Genomic DNA, 24536 nt, shown 5'->3' on the forward strand with positions numbered 1-24536 from the left:
GGTTGTAATACAAGACCTGTCCCTTGTGATGTATGTCGTAACACCCACATCATTGGTGGATGTTTCAGATGTGTGCCATGCCATGATTCATACAAAACAAGGAGTTCTCTGGCTATCAGAAATTTTAAAGAAGAGGTTGTACTAGATTGAATCCCTGAAGTAGCCACCCATGGAAGAAGCTAGAACCATGATTATTTTTTGGAGCCCTGCTGGCTTTTTATTTTATTCAGGAATTTAAGGAGGCGTACCTAATAATTCCTCCTTTTATTTTTCCCCATAATAAAATTCCTCTGAGAAAGTGGCTGACGCAAAATCATCTAATGATCTTCCATGCTGAAGACAAAACAGAACCTGAGTCTCCTTGGTCCTGGTCCAGCACTTTAATCATTACACCAACCTGGCTCTCTTTTTATTTTGGGTACAAAGTCTGTCCTGACCTTTATTGCTCATGCCTATGCACAGGAATCTATTCAATAGAATATAATATAATTCTTTATTGGCCAAGTGTGATTGGACACACAAGGAATTTGTCTTGGTGCAGATGCTCTCAGTGTACATAAAAGAAAAGCTACATTCATCAAGAGTCAAGAATCATAAGGTACAAAACTTAATAATAGTCATAGGGTACAATAAGCAATCAAATCATACTAGGAAAACTGACCACAAAGCTGTCATCCTAGAAGGATGAATTTGTCTCATCCTTGACCGGGAGTGCCTACTCTGGATTTCTAGAAAGTTAAGTTGCTTCCCTGAACCCAATCTTTCTTTTAACTGCTTGACAATGGTGGACAAGTTTTCTCTCCAGCCCCCGCATTCTCTTTTGCTCCTCCTGGAAGGTTAAAAATGGAAACAGTGCTTTTCTTTCTTTAAAGAAGCTGAGGCCCAAATATGGTGATCCCTGAGTGTTGAAGATGCCAGGACTGACTGGGTTCCAACTTATCTCTTAGAAAGGTTGCCTGTGAAAGAAGAGGGAGCCACTAGGCACACAATCAGAGCTGTAGCCTACCACCGGCAGAAGGCTCTGAAGAGAACTTTATCTTCACTTGCTGACGTGCCCATTTCTCTCCACGCAGCCTGCAACTGAAGGCTAGCCTTCACCTTCTCTCTTCTACATAAAAGCACCTGAAGCCACCTTTACTTCAAACTGCAAAGATGGAAGCCATCAAGAAGAAGATGCAGATGCTGAAACTGGACAAGGAGAATGCCATCGACCGAGCAGAACAGGCTGAGGCTGACAAGAAAGCAGCTGAGGACAAGTGCAAACAGGTGAATGGTCTGCATGTGATGTGGACGAGGGTTCATTGCTTGCAGAGAATTCGTGCATGCTTCTTGAATGGGCTAGGTGTTGCAAGAGTTGTATGTATTGGTTGAGGTACAATTCCTGGAGTAAATACTTGGTCTTCCTTATAGAGCTTTTCCATTTGATTATGTGTAGTTTAATGCAAAGATGAACTCGGGCGGGATATGATAGCTATCTTCCAAAATCTAAGGGGCTGCCACAAAGTAGGGAGTCAACCTATTCTCCAAAACACCTCTAAGCCGAACAAGAAGCAATGGGTGGAAACTAATCAAGGAGAGAAGCAACTTAGAACTAAGGAGAAATTTCCTGACAGTTAGAACAATGAATCAGTGGAACAACTTGCCTCCAGAAGTTGTGACTGCTCCAATTTTGGAGGATTTAAATAAGAGATTTCGACAATTATTGGTCTGAAATGGTATATAGGGCTTTCTGCGTATGAGTAAGGGTTGGACTAGATTAGAAGAACTACAAGGTCCCTTTGAACTCTGACATTTTGTTGTTTTTCAGAAGCAGGGCTTGTTCAGTTGTGTCATTTCCATGCTAGGGACTCAAGACTGAGCTGAGGCAGATTTCCCTTTATAAGTGGGGCTGCACCCTCATGAAATTTCAGGCAGAGATAAAGTCATTCCTCATGTTCATCAACACCAGATTGTTCTTGGAAATTAGACAAACACTGTTACAATTTTTAATTTTTAGGTATAATGTATTTCCTCTGGAATAGGGAATTATTTCAAAACATCCCACTTACTCTACTCACCCCACCCTGAGTTTCCCTAAACAAACTGTCTGAAAGGACTGAAGGGAGAGTGAACAGCTGTCTCATATTTTCTGTGAGAATGGATGAGGTCATGGCTGATATGATGGAAGGAGGATTAAGAAGTGCTTATTTGTAACTTCTGTAACAAAGGGAGAGCACAGATTGCCCACTATCTGGGTTTAATATTGACCTTTGGGGCCAGGATTCTAGCATGGCTGGTGGGGGCTGTGTTACTTTCCCTCTACAATGCAACTAAAATGTTGCTAGGGTGAAGCTGTTGTTTCCTTTCCAACTCTGATGGATGCGTCGACTGCTGCAGCTATCAGCTCTGTGTAGCTTCCTGAGCCAAGTGAACTGCTATGAATTTAGAGAACTAGACATGGATTCAAGCCTGCTGTATGTTTTCCTACTGAAATGGATACAGCTGGCACAAGGCAAACCACTTCTCACAAAATTATTCCTATGCACAGCATACAGATACAGGCTCCACCAGGTAGGGAACATCTCCATATCCAAGAATGGGCTTCAGACTTTCTTCCATCTCCCCTTTTCTGATTTTGGCAATGCAGAAGTTCACCTATTACACAAGCAGCTATCGTTGTTTGTTTTATTCTGGCTTGTGGGCTGAACACCATGATTTGTCACTTAGTATGTGGCAAGATCTTAGCCATTCTGGCTTACTCACAAACCTTGCCCTATGGCTTAGAGAGCAGGGATCTTCAAACATGACAACTTTAAGGCTTGTGGACTTCAACTTCCAGAATTCTTCCTCCAGTCATGTTAGCTCAGGAATTCTGGGGGTTGAAGTCCACAAGTCTTAAAGCTGTCAAGTTTGAAGATCCCTGGCTTAGAGCAATGTATGAACCTAGCTAATAATGTGCTTCAATGTTTGATCACTTTTGAAAAAGTGTGATATATCTTTAAGGTACCCAGTGTCCACTTTGCTTCCTTCTTCATTGCTGGAGCAGTCTTGGGAAAAGTAGGGACTGGAAACATTTCTAGAACGGAAGCTGATGAGAGAAAACCCTTTCGCTTTGTTGGAATCTGAAGTCTCCTAAATAAACGGGACCAAAATATTATAAGAACACTTAAGTAGCATTTTGAGGATGGCATCAGCCCCAAACCTGAACTGGTTCAGTGAGGGGCACTTGTTTGCATTCATCTAGGGTCAAATTTTCCTAGCAATTCAGAAGACAGAGCAGAGTACAAAGCATTCTTTCTCAGCACTCAGAAGCCAACACATTATCACCAGCCAGCCACTAGATAACAGAAATTCTCTTCAGTAGAGGGACAAACTGACACTCAGGGCATACTCAACACGATATAAATAGCTGCTTTCAGGAAGCAATATGGATTTATATGGGAAAGTGGAAGGAGAGCAAGGGCCATTAAGATAAGAAAGGAGCATATTTTGGCCGCTCATTCTAAAGGAACGGCTTGGAAAAAAAATGACCCTGTAAGTAGCCAAATCAAGTCTCACTTTGAACTAATGAAGCTATTGTTTGATTAACTATGGCCTACAGCAGAGCTCTCCAAACTTGGCAATTTTAAAACTTGTGGACTTCAGCTCCCAGAGATCCTCAGCCAGTTTTGCTGGAAATCTGGGAGTTGAAGTCCACAAGTCTTAAAGTTGCTAAGTTTGGGGGCCCCTGGCTTACAGAATAAACCATGCTTAAATAGGCTCATCATGTTTACAGTACAAAAACAGCTAATTTCATGCAAGATCCTAGGGTACAAACTGGTTAGGGGTTACTGCAATGGGTGAACCTAGCCATACAAATAATTTACAAATAACATAATAAATGCGTGGGATTATGCATACAATATGCTAATCCAAATCAATTCCTATCTATGATGTCATTTACTTGGATTTGGATTAGCATGTTGCATTTGTATGAAGGTATGTGTGCAACTGCTAAAAATATTACACTATAATGCAGTTTTGTCTTAGTAGAATGTGAATTCATCTGCTGGTTAGCACACCAGATAATTATTTATCATTCAATAAATGATAGTGCCTGGGTTCTACACACTATACTAACCTTAAACCAAACTACATTATGACTAGCTTAATGAATGAATCTAACGTTTGCTGGACCAATACTTGAATACAGCTCATCAGTCTGGAACCCACATTATGTATCTGATATTAACACAGTTGAGAAAGTCCAGAAATATTTCACAAGAAGACTTCTCCACTCCTCTGCTCATTGCAGAATACCTTATGCCACCAGACTGGAAACTCTAGACCTAGAAAACCTAGAACTACGCCGTCTTCGGTCCGATCTAAGCATAGTATATAAAATCATACATTGCAATGTCCTACCTGTCAATGAATACTTCAGCTTCAACCATGACAATACAAGAGTACACAATAGATACAAACTCAAGGTTAACCGCACCAAACTTGATTGCAGGAAATACAGCTTCAGCAACAGAGTGGTCAATGTCTGGAATACTCTTCCTGACTCTGTGGTTTCTTCCCCAAACCCCAAAAACTTTAACCTTACACTGTCTAGTATTGACCTCACCTCTTTCCTAAGAGGTCTGCAGGGGGCGTGCATAAGCACACCAACATGCCTACCGTCCCTGTTCTATTGTTTCTTTTTATTTTTCTTATATGTATCCATTTCATGTATTCATAACTATGTTTATACTTATACTTATTATCTTGTAAGCGATTGTAAAATCAAATACATAATAAATAAATAAATAAACATCAAAATCATCATCTGTAATATTTTCTCAGTAGCTGATGACTATTATAAAAACACAGTTTTATTTTGCCAGCTCTTTCTCATTGTTTGGAGCTGCTGCTGAGCAAAAGGGGTATCCTGGGATCGGAACTAGAAAGAAATTTTGTTATTTTAGAAACAATGCCAAGCAAAGGTAAGAAGATATCTGAAGATTGCACCTGAAACACATCTTTTTCCCATGTAAACTGTGTATTAATTTTCACGGGGAGGCAGTTCAGTTTATTATTATTATTATAGGCGTAGACCAGAGGCCAGAACAAATAAAAACACTCGGTAAATATACAATTAAAAATTCTAGTATAAAATAATAAATAACAATTAAAACCTATGATGAAATCCAGCCTGTCAATTATACATGGTCTAACTTTAAAATTACAATCCATAAGCTGTGTGGCCCGTAGTCGGTTTAATACTAAAGGGAAAGGAATAAGCTGTGCAATGGGTTTGCCACATTTGTTATATAAAATAGCTATGGTGGGTTAGACACGTGTTTTCGACAAATCCCCAGCATGGGGAGACATAATCTGCCCCATACATACCAGGCTTGCTGTTGAAAAGAACTAATGTTCACACATGCAAAAGGATCCTGACCACTACTAATAAATGAATGTTAAGAGTCCCCACAGCAAAAACTAAGCATTGACATTAGTGACATTAATGAAAATAATACCTTTTTTTTGAGCATTCTAAAAGAACCTAGGCTCCTGATATGAAATCTATACAGAAAGGTCAGATGTCTGGGCTTTTAAATCTGACACACAGTAAAGAAATCTAAGGAAAATCTTCCTTAAAAGGACCACAAAATGAATTGAAAGAGGTGAAGAATTAGCCACACACAGAAAAGATAGCAAGTAACTACTAAGCCGTATCTGCTAAATGGAGGGTTTTTCCTCCTTGGGCAGCTTGAAGATGTGCGGAGTTCAACTCCCAGAATTTCCCAGCCAGCATGATGTTGAAAAACACTGTCCTAATGGCTAACTTTGATCTCTGGGTAGGTGGAGGATGAGCTGATGGCTTTGCAGAAGAAGTTGAAAGGAACAGAAGATGAGCTGGATAAGTACTCTGAAGCTCTCAAGGATGCCCAGGAGAAATTGGAACAAGCTGAAAAGAAAGCTACAGACGTATGTATAGACTTTTCATGAGGATTTCTGGGGAGGGTTTTTTGGGGGGAAAGAGAGTTGGGGGACTCAATGAAGTAGAAGAAATGGATAGGCGACAACGGATAAAGCTTCCAAGAACCTGAACCTGATTATATCAAAAGCAATTTAATAATAGGTGGCAACTATTACCAATACTATTCCCATAATGCAAACTGTAAGGTACTTGTAAAATAAAGCCAGAACACAGATAGTCCTTGCTTAACAATGGTAATCTGTCACTAAGTGATACGATTATAAAGCATGGCATCACAAGACAGTGCTGCATAGCGGCAGCAATTCTGGTTGCTGTCGTTAAATCAAAGCCCTTTGCTACCTCCCGCTGGCTTCCCCACTGACTTTCCTTGTCAGAAGCTGGCAGTGAACATTGCAGACGGCAGTCACATAGCTGCAGGATATTGTGATGTGATAATTGCGAGCATCCAAATCATGATCACATGACCGCAGGGATGATCACAACTATGAGGACCTGTTGTAAATATCCCTCATTCAGTGCCATTGTAACATTGATTACAGAATGATCGTTGAATGAGTAAAGGTAAAGGTTCCCCTCGCACATACGTGCTAGTCATTTCCGGCTCTAGTGGGCAGTGCTCATTTCCATTACAAAGCCAAAGACCCAGCACAGTCCGAAGACGTCTCCATGGTCATGTGGCCAGCATGACTAAATGCCAAAGGCACACAGAACACTGTTACCTTCCCACCAAAGTGGCCCCTATTTTTCTACTTGTATTTTTATGTGCTTTCGAACTGCTAGGTTGGCAGAAGCTGGAACAGGTAACGGGAGCTCACTCTGTTACACAGTGCTAAGGATTCAAACCACCAAATTGCCAACCTTTCTGATCGACAAACTCAGCATCTTAGCCACTAAGCCACCGTGTCCCTCATTGAATGAGTATGTAATGGTGATTCTCCCAAAACTTGAGGCCGAAGGAAGACATTGTTAAGGCTCTAATAAGGCAGAGAGAAGGGATACAAAATTTATAGCAAATTGAACTATCTTAACTAGACCAGAATTGCATCAGCCAGAGCATATTATTGGTACAACAACATATTACCATTAGCTTGAGAAGTGCACACATTCCACCCTTCCAATAGAAAAGAGTATATAACTCAGGGCTGAGCCATGGAGTTTTTTTTTTTAAACAAAGTTTTTATTTTTTACAACAAACATACAAACAAAACATAAAAACATAAAACCCTCTTTCAATTATATACATGCAGTTTTTCAGTTGGTTACAATCTTTTGTGCTATCCTTTTTTTACCATTACTCACAAGTTATATAAATTCTCACCTTATCAATCTAGTGTGTGCTTATGTAATATCAATTATTAAACATTCATTTGACTAAATTATTTTTACATCATTTTATACGAGATATTCTAATTTTCATTATGATTTAATCTTATACATCCATCCAATGGTTAAATAAATGCTGGAAATGTCATCAGATACCTGGTCCATATGTGGTGGACATGCTCGGATGCAAAAAGATATTGGACTATAATTCACACATGGTTGGAAAAAATGACAAAACAACACATAGACTTTAAATCTGAGATATTTTTATTGGGAATTATACCAGAAATATATTGTAATGAATTGAAATATTTGATTGTAAATGTTTTAACAGCGGCTAGAATTGTATTTGCTAAGAATTGGAAAAATGAAAAAATACCTATGCAGGAGGAAATTATTAAGAAAATCATGGACTGTGCCGAAATGAGTAAATTGGAATTTGAAATTAGAGAACAACAGGATAAACAATTTTATATGATATGGGATTTATTTTATCAATGGTTAGATAAAAAGACAGGGTAAGGAAATAGATTAGTACGCCTTACAATAAAAGTTAATAGATTGATATAGAGCCATGGAGTTTTGGGTGCCTTCTGAGCTTCGTTATTTGCTTGCAGACATTTCATTACCCATACTCAGTCATATTGATGATGTTGTCTAGTCACATAATTGAAAGATCTCTAAGCTCAGAGGACACCAAGACCTCCTAATTCTTCCCCCTGCTCTTGTGCAAGCACTTCACTTCAAAAGCAACGAAACTCATAGATGTACCCATTATCCTTCTAAGATCCACACTCTAAAATGGCTTATTGTCCAATTTATTTCAAAACACGTATAACCAAATGGTCTGTTCCAAACTTCTTCTTGTGAGGGTTTTTGGTGCTTTCTGAGTTTGCTGCATTGATGATGTTACCTAGTTTGGTAATGCAAGAAAACAGCCAAGCTCAGAGAGTACTAAGGACATCCACAGTTCAACTTTTGAGGTACAAATATTCTCTACCAAGCTGCTTCTTTTTGTAACTCCTTGCAAATGCACTGTTGAAATTTTACAGGGGGGAAAAAAACTGTTGCAAAAGAAAACTGATGTGTGAACTACTGGAAAGTTTTAGCATGGAGAGGAAACAAGTTTCTCCATTTAAAACCACCCTGGAAATCTCAGCTCTATCCATTTATATAGTGTTGCTGCCTTGTCCACTGAAACTGCAACTGTAATTTGTGAGCTTAACTGTTGCTTTAAAGTATTTGCACTTTCCTCCTCAGTCTAAAGGTTCTTGGAACTGTTTCAAGAATCATACAAGCCAAATGATCCCTGCCCTTGGCATACATTGTAAAGAAAAAACCTGGAAGGAAGAAAAGATAGGGAGGAAAGAGGAAGAGGGGGAAAAAAGATTTTTTTGATAGCAGGAATTTGTGTAGAAAAACTCAGCCAGTTACAATAATTGGGAAGTAAAAGTTGCTTCCTGCTTTCTCCTAAAATTTATTCAGTCTGAGCTGAAGACTGCCTCTTCATTTCAAGTGTTCTACAAAATATGTACAAGAGTTATTTGTATCCTAGCTTTATTATTTTTACAAATAACTCAAGATGTCAAACTTATCCAACACACCTTCCTCCTCATAGTTTCTCTACAATAACAACTCTGTGAGGTGAGTTGGAGAGGGGGGGAGAGAGAAGGAGAAGGAGGAGGAGGAGGAGGAGGAGGGAGGAGAGAGGAGGAGAAGAAGAAGAAGGAGAAGGAGAAGGAGAGGAAGGAGAAGGAAGAGGAAGGAGAAGGAGAAGAAGAAGAGAAGAAGAAGAAGAAGAAGAAGAAGAAGAAGAAGAGGAGGAGAGGAGGAGGAGGAGGAGGAGGAGGAGGAGGAGAAAGAAAGAAAGAAAGAAAGAAAGAAAGAAAGAAAGAAAGAAAGAAAGAAAGAAAGAAAGAAAGAAAGAAAGAGGCCCAAAGTCACCAAGCTGGCTTTCATGGTTAAGGCAGGACTAGAATTTAGATTCCCACTTTCTAGCCTGGTGCCTTAACCACTAGACCAGACTTCCCCAACCTTTTCAGCTTTGCGGGGGTGGGGGGTGAGAGGGGATGGTCTCAGGTGTGCGAGGGGCAAGTGCATGCGCATGTGGTCACTTGAGCAAGGGGAGGTGCGCTCATCCACCACTTCCATGGCCTGGTTCTGAAAGGATCACAGCCTGTTAGTGGTCCGTGGCCCAGGAGTTGGGGAATCCCTGCATTAGACCAAATGTATACATATAGACTGGGTGAAACCAGGCTCAATAGAAGTAGCTGTGAGAGGGATCTTGGAGTCTTAGTGGACAATCAGCTAAGTATGAGCCAGCAGTGTGCAGCAGCTGCCAAAAAAGCTAATGCAATCCTAAGTTGTATTTACAGAGGGATACAATCAAGATCAAGGGAGGTATTAATACCACTGTATAAAGCCTTAGTAAGACCACACCTAGAGTACTGCATCCAGTTTTGCTCACCACATTATAAAAAAGATGTTGAGACTCTAGAAAAAGTACAGAGAAGAGCAACCAGGATGATTAGGGGACTGGAGACTAAAACATACAACAAATGGTTGCAGGAACTGGGCTTGGCTAGTCTAGTAAAGAGAAGGACTAGGGGAGACATGATAGCGATCTTCCAATATTTGAGAGGCTGCCACAGAGCGGAAGGGGTCCAGCTATTTTCTAAAGCACCTGCAGGCCAGACAAGGAATAATGGATGGACACTTAACAAGAACAATCAACCAATGGAACAGCTTGCCCTCGGAAGTTGTGGGAGCGCCATCACTTGAGACCTTCAAGAAGAGATTGGACTGCCATTTGTCAGAAATGGTATAGGGTCTCCCACTTGGGCAGGGAGTTGGATTAGAATCTAGGTGACCTACAAGGTCCCTTCCAACTCTGATTATCTGTTATCTGAATTCTGCATATGTAGACCAAAGCGGAAAAAATCTATTTAGCCACACTGAGTTGGTGGGAGGAAGTCTACTCTTCCATGCTTTCTTTGCTATACAAGGATCCCTGCCTTGGTCCCACCCGCTCGCTTTTTCTAGTCACACAGAGCAGGCTTAATACAGACCCTTTGAAGGCTCCTTATTTGTGGGAGCAAAAGTCCACAATTGCTTTTTTGACCCGGATGTATTGAACCAACCTTCATGAGTAACTTCAAAGGTGAACATTCCCTCAGCACAGGAGCATAGTGCCACTAAGTGAGGGACAAAAGGAAGATGCCACTACAACAGAACACTTATAGCTCAGGGTTGAACAGTGGCGTCCTTGGGCTCTCTGGTTATTTGCTTGCAGGTGAATCTTTATGCAACAAGGTAACCTCATCCATGTAAAAGGGTGTGGAGTTTCCTCTTTATATGAAGTAGCTTGCCCTAATGTTGGTGAGGGTGTAGTTTGCTACTTGGTAGTTTCTTGATTAACATATTATTTTCTGTTTGATGTTTGCTTGGGGTTAATCCCTGCTTATCCGGGTGTTGGCTACAGAAGAGAATGTATTCCGGTCTTTTGGTTTCCTTAACTTTTGTATTGTTTATTTTGAAGTATGTAAAGGTAGTTTATGTGATGGTTAATTTGTCTGAAATACAAACTTCCTGAATTTTCATAACCTCTGTGGATTTAGCTTGGTCTCAGGTGCTATTTCCCAGTTGAAACTCTGGTTGAGCTTGTCCATGTGCTGTGAGATTAAGGAATTTAGGAAGGTGATCCCAGAGCCAGCTCTACAGCTTCCAATTAGGGCTGTGTTCACATTTGCTTAACCAGTTGTCACAAACCTCCTAGTAGGCGTATTTGTGCACCCACTAAGCTTCCTTTTCTTTTGCAATTTAACGTGTTATTAACATCTAGACTATTTGGTTGATTTATGCTTCAGTATACTGTGTATTCAAAGGAACCAGTTGAAGCAGGTTATGCTAAGCACAAGCTATGGCTGCCATTCCAAGGGAATTTGATCTCCCAATTAGCCTGATCTTGATTTGTTTCCGAGGCATCGTACCCTGCCACACCAGGGGTTTGTATAAACCTTGCTTGGAGTTAGTTCGACCACCACATAGTTCCCTGATCTCATCATATCTACATTATGGAGCAGGGGTCCCCAAACTTGGCCACTTTAAGACTTGTGGACTCTGGGAGTTGAAGTCCACAAGTCTTAAAGTGGCCAAGTTTGGAAACCTCTTTCATAGAGAGTTGGAATGTATGAACGCGCCCTCGGTTGGTGCAGAAACTCGGTTTTCTTTCTCAGTCGGGCTTTGAACGAGCCACCGGCCGAGCGCGGGAACTCTCGCTAGACTTAACGGCGCTGAGGCAGACAAAGCGCCATGATCCCGTCTCCAATCTCGCCTAATCCCAAAATTCCCAGCCGGCACCAAAGTCCCTCCCAGCACGTCCAGGTGGGGCAGCCACTCAGCAGACGTCTCGAAGCCTCGCCAAAGGATCGGGCCAACAAAGGATGCCAGGAGCCGCCCAGCCGATTTTCCCGCCCCCACCTCGCTCTCCCGAAAGGGCTGCAGAGCGGGTTCGCCTTGGCTGGGGCCAGCGGTGGCCACGTCACGGCCCCGCCCTCCAGCGGTTGATGACGTCAAGACCCCTCCCCAGCTGCTTTCCTCCCGCCAGCACCGGAGCCGCATCCTTGCCGCCGCCGCCGCTGCCACCGCGGCCCACGTGTAGCTCTCCGCAGCCCCTTCTTTTGGGACCGGATCCGTCTCGACCCACCACCGCAAGCTATAGGATGGCAGCCACTACAGGATCGCTGGAGGCGGTGAAGCGCAAGATCCAGGCGCTGCAGCAAGAAGCCGACGAGGCCGAGGACCGCGCCCAAGTCTTGCAACGCCAGCGCGATCAGGAGCGGGAGCTGCGCGAGAAAGTGAGCATCGACGGCGGGGCGGGGGAGAGAAAAACAAAAAGCCTCGGACGGGACGGCCTCCCTTGCCGGGCCCCCCCGCGCTCCCTCTGGCTCTGCCTCCCCTCCTCCGCTTCCTCGCCTCGCCTGCCTTCCTCTCTTCCTCACATCCCAACCCGGCCAGACCGCCGCCGTCGCCGCCTGATATGCCTTTTGCCCGTATAAGGCAAGGCTGGAGGACGGGCGGACGAGGGTGGAGCCAGCCCGGCTACCGCTTTGCCTTCCACGTCTGCCAGGGCGGCACCCCCTTCCCCCTTTCTCCTGCATCGCGCGGGGTCTGCTGCCCCACAGCGCTATGTATGCTACGAGACTCTCTTCCCCTTCCTTTCCTCCGGGCGTTTTGCACTCCCCCGATCTCGGCAGGCTAGGCGGGGCGCCCGCCGCCCGAACGGCAGGAAGCGTCGCCTGGCTGGCTTCCCGGCTCCCGCTTAAAATTAATTCAAGATTTCGCCTGGATGGTGGCGGGGGTGGGTGGGGTGGGGGGTGGAAGCTCGCGGAGCGGCTTGCAATGAATGGTCGGAACGCACCCAGATCTGCCCCCACCCTCCTGTTTCCCTTCCATCGCCCTCCCGGATGGGGCGGCCTTAAATGCCGATGGATTTTGGGGGGACCTCCGAAGACAATGAGTTGGACAGCTTGCCTGGAAGGGCTCTCCAACGTGGTCTCTCTCTTTTCCTCTCTCATCTTCCCTCTTTCCAAACTGTAGGAAGCCCAGCTAATGGAAAACAAAAAAACCACCAAGCTAAAAATCTCTACCTGGGTCCCTCCGCCCTTCCTCCTCCTCCGCCTTTCCTTCTTCATCTTCGTCTGATCCGGTCTTAACTTTTCAATTCCATAGTGGCTTTATGGAGAGGCGGCTCTTCCAAGCCTCTTGACAGTTCCTTGAATCTCCAGGTGGAACATTGGCCCAGATCCGATGGACCTAAGGTAGACTGAGCTTATACACCAGGAAGGGAAAAAGATCTTCCTCTCCTTCTCTGATCTTCGCTGTCCTTCTCCTCTTTCAACGTCCATTAATGATTCTTTCTGTGCTTGCAAGGTAGGACTGGCTTTTAACTGTCTTTGAGTGTCGAACCTGCCCAGAAGTTGCTCTCAGGAGGCCTTTAGAGCAGGGGTCTTCAAACTTGACAGCTGTAAGACTTGTGGACTTCAACTCCCAGAATTCCTTCTGCAGTCAGGTTAGCTCTGGAATTCTGGGAGTTGAAGTCCACAAGTCTTAAACTTGCCAAGTTTGAAGACCCTTGCCTTAAAGCAGGGGTCCCCAAACTTGGCAACTTTAAGACTTGTGGACTTCAACTCCCAGAATTCTCAAGCCAGCATAGCTATCTTCAACTGGCTGGAGAATTCTGGGAGTTGAAGTCCACAAGTCTTAAAGTTGCCAAGTTTGGAGACCTCTGCCTTAGAGTCTTTCAGAAGTTGAATTTTGAGAGGGGTGGGGAGGCTGGCAATTCTTTTCTTTTTTTCATCCCCCCTCCCCCAACCAAAGGGCTTTTTTTTTCTTTTACCTGCAGTTTTATGTCACTTCAGTTCCCTTCGCTGAGGTTTTTGCCTGTTAGTAATGGAGGATTTCTCCCTTGTCTAGGCTGAAGGAGAGGTGGCTGCTCTCAATCGGCGGATCCAGCTGGTGGAAGAAGAGTTGGATCGCGCCCAAGAGCGCCTGGCCACAGCTCTGCAAAAACTGGAGGAGGCAGAGAAAGCAGCTGACGAGAGCGAGAGGTATTGTAGGGCTGGATCTGGGCTGCATGGATGAGGAAGTGCTTAGTCTGATCTTTGGCAGCAGCTCTTCTTCCAGGCTTCCAGAGTACAGCTAATTCTTTGTCAATCCCAGGTTCTAAAACTCTTGGTCCTCATTCTAACCCCTTTAGATAGGGGTCTCCAACCTTGGCAACTTTAAGCCTTGGCGGACTTCCCAGAATTCCCCAGGCGCTGCCTGGGGAATTCTGGGAGTTGAAGTCCGCCAAGGCTTAAAGTTGCCAAGGTTGGAGACCCCTGCTTTAGATAATCAGTTCAGATCAGCGCTGCCTTATTTCAGTAAAGAACCATGAATTTAAAGTTCATGTAATCAAAGGAATATACAGGGAGTCCTCAACAATAGTTCATATAGTGACCAAAGTTATAATGGTACTTTAAAAAGTTGACTAAGGACTATTTTTCACACTTACGACCATTGCAGCATTCCCACAGTCACGGTGATTTGCATTCGGATGCCTGACAACCAACTCACATTTATGATGGTTGCAGTTGTCCCAGAATTGTGTTATTCCCCCTCTTGCGACCGTCTGACAAGCAAAACCAATGGGGAAACCAGATTCACTTCACAACCATGTTAAGACCTGCGGTGATTCACATAAATAAAGGGGCTGAGAAAAATCGTAAAATGGGGGCAAAACTCACCAAATTTCTCCCTTAACAACATAAATTTTGAGCTCCATTGCTGTACGTTGAGGACTGCCTGTATATATTGCCCGTGTGAGCTCCCAGCCTTCCTACAAATACGGTGTTTTGTAAAAATAAGGGACAAAGAATACTGTGGCAAACTGTGTAAAGTTAGATGTGCCTTGACATGTTCAGGATCAGATTATTATTCATTTTACAACCTTTCCCCCTTGATTTAAAGTCAGATTGAGAGCCAGTTTGGTGTAGTGGTTAAGGCACAAGGCAGGAGAAACCAGGAGACAGTCTAGGAGAATTCCGGTCCTGCCTTAGGCTCAATACTAGCTGGATGATCTTGGGCTGGTCACTTCTCTCTGCCTTACGATGGAGGCGATGGCAAACCACTTCTGAAGAACCTTGCCAAGAGAAAACTACAAGGACTTGTCCTTGGAAACTTTGAGAACCGGACATGATTGAATGGAAGAGAAAAGTTACATGGATAAAGACAGACATCTGGTCATTTCTACCCCCGGCATTATTAGCCTGTTTTGCTTTCTTTTACTAGGAGGCTTAAATTACAGATTGGCCATCCATGAGTTGAAATTTGCATGTGCCCCCCTCCCCCCCCCAATGATTTGTCCTGTTAAAATATAATGGCAAATTGCTAATTATCAGCCATGTGATATCTCCCCAAAATTTAAATATTAGAATGTTCTTTCCCCAAAAGTCTGGAAAAGCATTAATTTTGAGACTAACATCCATTGCTGACCACTGCCTTCAAAGCCATGAGAAAAATGTGTACCATGAAAATTTGGTCGACTTTAGCTTTAAATGGTAAAAATAAAATTTGTGATCTAAATCTAGAAGATAATGTGTTCACAGAAGTTCAAAGAATCCAAAGCAGCCTAATAAAAATGACTTAACAATAAGGCAGCTTAATGAAATAATCGGTGAATTACTTCTTTGTAAAAGGAAATCAGAGCTTAGAGACATTTGTATACTAAGCTACCTTAATCAGCTACATTATCAGCTTTGTTCCTGGTTTAGCAAATCTGTATTCTTGGTCTTAAAGTGAGTCAGCTAAAACATCTTCTAAAAAAAAAAATCCTGACAAGTCCTGACAAGAGAGCTGAGAAAGGAACAAGAACAAAGAAAGGTCTTTACGCTGTTCAGTGCATGTGGCTTTCTTTGATGGTTACTCTCAGTATTTTTAGGTATTGATTGGTGGTGGAAGAGGGCAGCAGACATTTTTCAAGGATCTGGGGGTAAAGGTAGTCCTCACAACAGTTCATCTAGTGACCATCTGAAGTCACAGCAGCAATGAAAAAGTGCTTTAGGACTTTTTCCACAGTTACAACCGTTGCAGTATCCCTATGATCATGCGATCAAAATTCAGATGCTTGACAACTGTCTTATATTTATGATGGTGGCAGTGTCCGCAAGGTCATGTGATTCCCTTTTGTGATATTCTGACCATGGGGAATCAAATTTCACTCAACAACTATGTTGCCAACTTAACAATCGCCTGATTCACTTAACAACCGTGGCAAGAAAGTTCGTAAAATAGGGCAAAATTCACTTAAGAGCTGTCTCGCTTGGCGACAGAAATGTTGGACTCAATTGTGGCTGTAAGTTGAGGACTACCTACACTGTGCCTTGTTTAAGAAGTTTTCACAAGGTAAGGTATTTTGTTTAGTTAAAACATTTATGCAGCTGCCCATATTCTAACCAGCTGTGGGCAGCTCCCAATAAAAAGATAAAACAATATATAAAATCATTGTTAAAACTATAAAACTAAATGGATACAAACAACGAAAACCTGGCATCAAGTCAACCTTCTGTGCCATTATTCAATCATCTCCTAATGCCCGAGGGGAAAAGCCAGGTCTTTAAAGCTTTACAAAAGTCTAGGAGGGTAGAGGCCTCCTGAACTTCAGGGAGAAAGGTGTTCCATAGGGCAGGAAATGCCACTGAAAAGACACACTTCCTAGCTCCCATCAGAAATCAATATTTAGGGGAAGGGGGGCTAGTACCCTGCCCACCCTAACTGCCCTGGTAGAATAGATAGTTGTCTTTAGGGAAAGGTTGTCCCTCAGATATAGATTGCAGGAGATTAGCCACTGATATCATCTACTTAAGTATGCCTCAACTTCAGCGCCTTTAATATGGCTGGATTTCAACTCCCAGAATTCTCCAGCAAACAGGAGTTAAAGTTCCACAGATCTTAAAGCTGCTGAGGTTGTAAAACGGTGCTCTAATAATACAGCTACCAAGAATTATTAACAACGTAAGGAAAGCATGCTGACCATGGCTCTTTGAAGTCTTCCTTTTTGTTCTGTGGTGTATCTGTTAATCTGTAGGGGTGCATTGGGAAACACCATGTGGTTTGTATACAATCTCCTCTGGGCAATGTGATAGGAAGGGCTTACAATGGAGCAAGTGACAACAATCCTAAATTTTATCCCTTTGTCTTTCTCATTGAGATTCAGTGGGGAAAATGATTGAGGATTTTTTTTCCAGATCCCAGCCTGATCTACCTAGTTTTCAGACTTAGTTTTCTATTGGCCAGCTTCTTTTCCAAACTCTAAATTAGTCCTGTTCTGCTCAGTTTTCAGACAAATAACTTGCTGGCAGAAAGACATATAAACAAAGTTCTGGTCCCTTTTAATTTTGTTTTTGGAAAAAATAAAAAACCGATAACTAGAAATTATATCACAATAGTGACTATATATTAACAGCCACTAGAATTGTAATAATCATGTTTTGAAATGTGTTTGAATATTAGTAGCTCAGGTTGGTAGTTAGGCTGTTGATTTGACTCTGAGATTGGCAACTTGATTGCAAACGTTTCGTCACCATTTGAGGAGACATTGTTAGTGCGTTTGAGTTGTGCCTTGTCTAAAGGCCTGTGTTCCCAAAGACGAGCACAACTCAAAACGCACTGACGATGTCTCCTCGAATGGTGACGAAACATTTGCAACCAAATTGCCAAGCCCGGAGCACAATCCAACAGCCTAATCATGTTTTGTTGAGCAAATATTTTACTGTCAATTGAGGAGTCAAAAAACTATGAAATATAATCCCAACAAATAATATTGCTACTATAAATTGCTTTGTGCTTAAAAATATACTAAGGAAAAAAAACTAAGCTGCTCTTAGTGGTTATTGTAAAATGTATTGATCTACTACGCTTTTCTTGATGTTGTGCTGTACTGATATGTAAGAGAATAATCGGGTTAGAAGGGAGCGTGGAGGTCTTTTAGTCCAACCCCCTCCTCAAGGAGGAAATGTGAACTTCAACTCTTAGAATTCAAAGTAAACATTAAGTTGATTTATACATAGCCATAAAAAGTACTGTATAAATATAAGGACAAATGAGCACAAGAGTAGATGGCAGAAGTATTATGCACGTGAATGCTTATTTAACTAGAAAAGTCTAAAAAAAACCCAACAACATATAATAATAAAGCGTAGATGGATGTAGAGATTCAGGAACCCATTCCTAGAAGGTTTGCAGTGTGGAAAGACTAGGCAGGATTAAGTTCTATCATGCACGTAATTATGAAATACGCTTTGCACAGCAAGATCGGCCACATTTTTCCAGTTGTTGAACAGATGTGAAAGTTGCTGTCCATGCAGGACTCTGCTGCCTCATTGGTCATGATAAATCCTCCAAAAATGGATCCCACCAAGACACAAATAACATATGTAGACAACTTTCCCGGAGGGTTTAAAAGTATACTTTCGTCTCCTTCTACAGAGGTATGAAGGTCATTGAAAACAGAGCTATGAAGGATGAGGAGAAAATGGAGATTCAAGAGATGCAGCTGAAGGAAGCCAAGCACATTGCTGAAGAAGCTGACCGCAAATATGAGGAGGTGAGGCGGTTATCCTGAGAGAGAGGGAAACATCTGGGAACGGTTTGGGGCAGAAACATGTTCCTGGGCATCTGTCATGCTGACAGTTTGAACTTATTCAAAAGCTGGCAAGCACAGTTGCCCTAAAGAAACAAGGAAAAGACTGCAAACTCAAAATGTCATTTGTCACCCTATGTCTTCCAGTCTATTTTGGTGGAATCGCAGCCCAGAGGTGAAGCTCCTGTTTTTTTTTTTTCCTGCAGGAGGCCCTGGGCTTAGTTCCTCCAGTTTAAAACTGCCTCTGGCAGCATGTCTGGGAAATCCTTGCTCTGCTCGAAAGATCTGGAGTAAGAGATAAAACTTGGCTAGACAAGTCACAAAGTGGGCAGGGATTAGGTAGTTTCCCAAGAGCCTGAGCTGAGGTTTCAAACGTAGTTATAATGAACAAGGTGAGTCTCCTTGATGCCCGGAATCTTAATTTTATTTTGACTGAATTCCTGTGCTTCTCGTGAGCCTGATTTGCATGTTCTCTTTGGAATGTGCTCCAGTCTATGTTGGAAATCTAGAACTTAATATTTCAAGTGAAAGCATGAGAACAGCTCTGATAGAAGCATTATTTGTCACTCAGAATCACTGAGAAAATATCAGGGGGATCAGTGTTTCATCACTGCAGCTGGACTCCATAATGTTCCAAGGAAGTGACAATCTTATTTAAATACCAGTTTGCTATTTGGGGAGTGTAGAGGTGTGCAGATGTTGACCGTAATAGGTGCTTTATGTTGGAACTATATTGTTTGGGGCACCCAGTGATGGTTTTTTTTTTAACTTTCTCCAGGTTGCCCGTAAGCTTGTCATTCTGGAGGGAGAACTGGAAAGAGCTGAAGAACGAGCTGAGGTGTCTGAACTGTGAGTTGATCATTGCTTGTCAGAAATCTGATTAAAGCAAGAAACTCATTAATTACCTGCAAAGTAACTTCTAAAAGGTGCTGGAGAGCATCCAGAATCATCTTTCCCAACCCGTGTTCTCTAGGCACTTTGCAGTAGCTGTAATTTCTGGGCCACTTTTCAAGGGAAACTCCATGTGGAGCATCGCAGCTAATAATTAAGGCTGTTGGATGCAAGTCGATTGTGCCTCTCAGCTGTTTATGTGCCTGTTTTGAGCTCTATTCAGAACATTACCAGACTTGACAGTCATCTCTCTGTGGAACTATTGGTTTACTTGGTTGTTCTTCAGCTTGTTTGTCCTCATCTAGCCACCTATGGTGCGTGAGGATGGTCTTGGATGTGTGTAACTATACTAGAGAGCCTTGAATTGTTGTCGGCGTCTCTCTCTTTCTGCACTCCTAACCCACCCATTCCTGAAGAACTCTGGCAGCCTGCAGCAGTAGGAAAAAAATCATAATAATCTCCAAATTAATTCCAGAAAATGAACACCTCCATACCAGACTTAGTAAGAGATAATGGATTCTCGAAACAATACAGCCTTGACTTCCATAAGGAGTACTCACAAAAGGAGGGCTGGACGTATTTCCTTAGTCAGAGGTGGGCTACTGCAGGTTCGGATGGGTTCACCTGAATTCCTTGTTCCGATTCTGCATGGTTCGGGGAACTGGCAAATTGGACCACCAGCTGGCCCCGCCCTGCCTGTTTTTCGGGCTGTTTTTCCAGCCCAAAACACTCCCCAAAATGGCCTGTTTTCTGGGCTGTTTTCAGGGTTATTTTCAGGCTGTTTTTCCAGCCAAAATTGGCCTGAAAAACAGACTGAAAGCAGCCCAAAAACGCCCTGAAAATGGCCCCCAAATGTGCGGGCCAGCCAGTGATGGAATTAGCACCAACCGGCTGAATCCTAATTGTTCCTTTGAGGCGAGTGGCCAGGAGGCGGGGCTGGGTGTGATGAGTAACATCACCCACCCAGTCATATGACCAACCAGCCACGCCTACCCAGCCAGAGAACCAGTTGTTAAAAAATTTGTAGGCCGCTACTATCCTTAGTAGAGACTTCTGTAAAGTGGGGGTACCACGGAGAAGGGCAGTCATACCTTCCACCCTGTGTAGATCTTTCAACAGGCGGTATGTCAGTCACCAGATGGGCAGATTACATTCCAGTGTCTTTTAGCTTCAAATCCCCTAATAATGTACCGGCTATTTTATATAGGTGTGAAACAGTACTGCAGAATACTGTTTCACACCTATATAAACACAGTTCTTCCCCCAGTGCTGAGTACTGTAACTGACTGTTTAGAGTAGAATCACTATCATAATGTCTCCCATTACAGCCTCAAAGGCCCAATCCAGGAGAATCTCAAGTTTAATGCTGTCCAGGGTTGCAGGGAAATCCCTCCCCCACTATCTGGAACCATCCCAATACTGGTTCCAGATAGTAGCAATAGCGCTTAGAGTTATATACCACTTCATAGTGTTTTACAGTCCTCTCTAAGCAGTTAACAGAGTCGTCATATTGCCCCCAACAATCTGGGTTCTCATTTCATTGACCTTGGAAGGATAGAAGACTGAGTCAACCTTCAGTCCCATCAGGATCAAACTCCAAACTGTGGGCAAAGTCCGCCTGCAGTACTGCATTCCAACCACTGCGCCACCATGGTTCTTATATTTAAGATAATCTTTAACTTCTGAAAGCAAATCTTCTTTTAATGCATGCTGAAATCACATTTTTTCCCTCAGGACTGGCGGTGGGGGATGGTTTACTGTTATATGGGAATGATTTTAATTTTCCTCACACCTCATATTTTGAAAATGTTTTACGTTTTCATTATGGGTGGTCTTCTGGAGATTTTTTACATGTAAGAATGCTGGATATAAATAAATTACAAAATAGGTGAAACAGTGGGTCAGTAAAGAGGTTCTTGAAACTTCTGAGGGCAATGATGTTTTCATTTAACAAATAGAAGACCAGGAGCTGATAGCGGATGATTTATATTGCTTTGCGTAGGAAATGCAGTGACCTGGAGGAAGAACTCAAGAATGTCACCAACAACCTGAAGTCCCTTGAAGCTCAATCAGAGAAGGTTGGTGGTTCCTAACCTTTTAAGGGTCAGGAATTGAATTTCAGTTTTTTTTTTTTTTTAAAGGTTCAAGCCAGAGGTGGTATTCATCAGGTTCTGACCAGTTCTGGAGAAGCGGTAGCAGAAATTTTGAGTAGTTCGGAGAACCGGCAAATACCACCTCTGACCGGAGATTTTACCATATCCTCCCCCTGCCACACCCATCAAGCCACACCCACAGAACTGGTAGTAAAAACGTTTGAATCCCACCACTGGTTCAAGCATAGATGGGATGGATAGAGCTCTGCTCTTATAATGAACCACTGAGGTAATTTCCTCACTAAAGGTTGACACCAACTTGATGACACATTTGATCAGCCTTTAGTACAGTCTGATTTTTTTAAAGGGAGTTCCATATGCTACTAGAATATAAAAATACTAAATACCATCTATTGCTACATTGCTCTCCTCTCCGCACTTCTCTACGCATACACGCATCTGGGACAGGCCCCTATTGCAAAATACATCAACAGACCATTGATTGGAAGCCCATCCCTTCAGGGTAATAAAACAGGGATAAATATTTTCCTTGCCCTCCATGCATCATTAGCACCATCTCACACAAGACTGTTTTGATCTTTGAATCCATCACTTGGAGGATGAGTTGGCAGGTTTTCTATGCATGGAGGTTTAGTGAACGCCACATATAGAGGTCTGAATGCTGAATCAGATTGAAATCAAGGGTCGGCCATGGAAGCTCACTAGAGGTCACTGCCTCTTGTCCCCGTGGACTGGTGGAGATACAATTAGAGAAGAGAGTATTGTATGCGTTATGAGCTCTTCTTAGAGCTGGATAGCCTCTCAAAAACCAGGGGAATGCACACATTTAACAAAAAACCTCACCTGCTACAGTTATGTCAATCCTGTCCTAGGAAGTAACAGGACGGTATTGCAGGACAACGATTATACTGTACCGTCAGTGTTTGCTTTTAGGGACCATAGAACAAAAATGGCGACCAAAATTTATATTGCCAAATGAGACATTTGTTAGATGAATTTTGCCTCATTTTATGACCTTTCTTGCCACAGTTGTTAGTGAATCGCTGCATTTGTTAAGTTAGTAACATGGTTGTTAAGGGAATGTGGCTTCCCCATTGAGTCTGCTTGTTAAAAGGTCTCAAAAGGGAAAACGTGGTTCCAGGATACTGCAATTGTCATAAATATGAACCAGTTGCCAAGAATCTAAATTTCGATCATATGACCATGGGACGACTACAATGGTTTTAAGTGGGGAAATGGTCATAAGTCATTTTTTTCAATGCCGTTGTAACTATGAACCATCACTAAATGAACTGTTGTAAATTAAGGACTACCTGTAGATGTTCTTAAGTTTGATCAAGGCAAAATAAGTCTTTCAACAATGTATCTTTGCCAGTACCCAGGTAGTCCTCAACCTACAACCACAGCCGAGCCCAAAATGTCCATTGCTGAGCAACAGTTGTTAAGTGATTTTGCCCTCATCTTACAACCTTTATTGCCACAGCGGTTAACTGAATCATTGCAGTTGTTAAGTTAGTAAGATGATTGTTCAGTGAATCCGGCTTCCTCATTGACTTTGCTTGTCAGAAGGTTGCAAAGGTGATCACATGACAACCCCCCCAGACACTGCAACCATCATAAATACATGAGGTGTTTTTAATAATGATTTAATGCTTCTGTTTTGCTTCTTCATCTTTAAATAATGTTGTTGACATTTAGTGAGCCTATAACCGTGATGGCGAACCTGTGGCACGTGTGACATGCAGAGCCATCTGTGCCGGCACACAAGCTGCAGGAAAACTTACCTCACTGCACATGTGTGTGCCTCACAGCTGATTTTCGGCCGGTTTGAGGACTTTTTCGGCCTCCCAAAGGCTTGAGGAAGGCTTCTCCAAGCTTCTACAGGCTTTGTAGGTTGAAATCTATCCCTGTTTCGTCACTTCCATTTTTTTCCAGAAAAACAGGAAGTGAGAAAACGGGGCTAGATTTCGGCCTACAAAGCTTGTAGAAGCCTGCAGAAGCCCTCCTGAAGCCTTTGGGAGGCCAAAAAAGTCCTCAAACCGGCCGAAAATCAGCTGTGAGGCACAGTGCAGGTAAGGGGTGGGGTGCGGGTGGGTGGGGATTGTGCGCGCATGCGTAGGGGACGTGGGGGGCACACGCATTGCCTTCCAGGTGCTGGCACACAAGTATGAGCGTGAAAGTACGCGCACAATTTTTGGCACAGGAGCCCAAAACATTAGCCACCACTGGCCTATATTATGGGTGGCCCATGGGTCTCAGTAAAAGAGGGAGTTGGTGTCCCTGGACTTCATCCTAGAGGAAGTCCAATATATAAATAATTAAGAAATGAGATGGTTTCAGTTCCTTTTTTTCCTGGAATTCTCCTCCCCTCCTCTTACAAACAAAATGATTGATGTTAACCTTGTTTCCATAGTATTCTGAAAAAGAAGACAAGTATGAAGAGGAGATCAAACTTCTGACTGACAAGCTGAAGGAGGTGAGTGAGGCCAGTGATCTTCTGGGCTTAGTGATGGGAGGAGGAAAAGTGATGTCGGATCCGTAGTACAACCTTTTCATTGCTTTATTTGTCTGTTATTAGGCTGAAACACGAGCTGAGTTTGCAGAGAGAACAGTTGCTAAACTGGAAAAGAGCATTGATGATTTGGAAGGTATGGGATAAAGCTTTTGAAGCTTGGTGTGGAAAACTTTTAATGGGATACTTTTTGCATCATTACATTTCTGTGAATTGGCATCTAGAGCAGGGGTCTCCAATCTTGGCAACTTTAAGACTTCTGGACTTCAACTCCCAGAATTCCTCAGCCACCTTCGCCAGCTTCAACTCTGGGAGTTGAAGTCTATAAGTCTTAACGTTGCCAAGGTTGGAGACCCCTGATCTAGAAGGCTTTTTCCTGCCCTAGAGTGTTTTATGGCAGTCTTGCTCAGTATCTTGGTACAATGTAATACAGCACCTAGGGATAAGAATAATTAAGATGGAACATTTTTCATTTTTGTCATTAATTTGATAGGTTGGTTTTCAGGTGAACAAAGCTCATTCTTTGCAATTTGCATAGCATTTGGAGTTTTAAAAAATATTGCAATAATT

At 42.8% G+C, this 24536-nt stretch overlaps 1 protein-coding gene across 2 annotated transcripts; it reads left to right on the plus strand.

The window, feature by feature from the left end:
• The first annotated feature begins 498 nt into the window (after nucleotides 1-498).
• Nucleotides 499-24170, plus strand: TPM4 (tropomyosin 4). Of its 2 annotated transcripts, XM_087922901.1 has the most exons (8): nucleotides 499-1266; nucleotides 5809-5934; nucleotides 13745-13878; nucleotides 18296-18413; nucleotides 19228-19298; nucleotides 21343-21418; nucleotides 23868-23930; nucleotides 24033-24170. In XM_087922901.1, exons 1-8 carry the CDS (start codon nucleotides 1153-1155, stop codon nucleotides 24111-24113), a joined length of 783 nt encoding a protein of 260 aa, XP_087779027.1. In that variant the 5' UTR covers nucleotides 499-1152; the 3' UTR covers nucleotides 24114-24170. The 2 variants fall into 2 exon arrangements, with proteins under 2 accessions (XP_087779027.1, XP_087779026.1); XM_087922900.1 differs by lacking the exons at nucleotides 499-1266; nucleotides 5809-5934 and adding an exon at nucleotides 11753-12126 and having other exon boundaries at nucleotides 24033-24169.
• Nucleotides 24171-24536: the final 366 nt, after the last annotated feature.

The sequence above is a fragment of the Pseudonaja textilis genome, chromosome 1 (assembly GCF_049901715.1).
Source record: "Pseudonaja textilis isolate UNSWEBS1 chromosome 1, rPseTex1.2, whole genome shotgun sequence".
In the NCBI taxonomy this organism is placed as follows: Eukaryota; Metazoa; Chordata; class Lepidosauria; order Squamata; family Elapidae; genus Pseudonaja; species Pseudonaja textilis.

Excerpts from the sequence above, each read along its gene's own strand:
- TPM4 (XM_087922900.1), top strand. The coding sequence starts at position 11,836 with ATGACGTCAAGACCCCTCCCCAGCTGCTTTCCTCCCGCCAGCACCGGA. Across the intron at positions 13,879-18,295 it reads GCAGCTGACGAGAGCGAGAG|AGGTATGAAGGTCATTGAAA; the intron begins GTATTGTAGGGC and ends CTCCTTCTACAG. Across the intron at positions 19,299-21,342 it reads CGAGCTGAGGTGTCTGAACT|GAAATGCAGTGACCTGGAGG; the intron begins GTGAGTTGATCA and ends TGCTTTGCGTAG.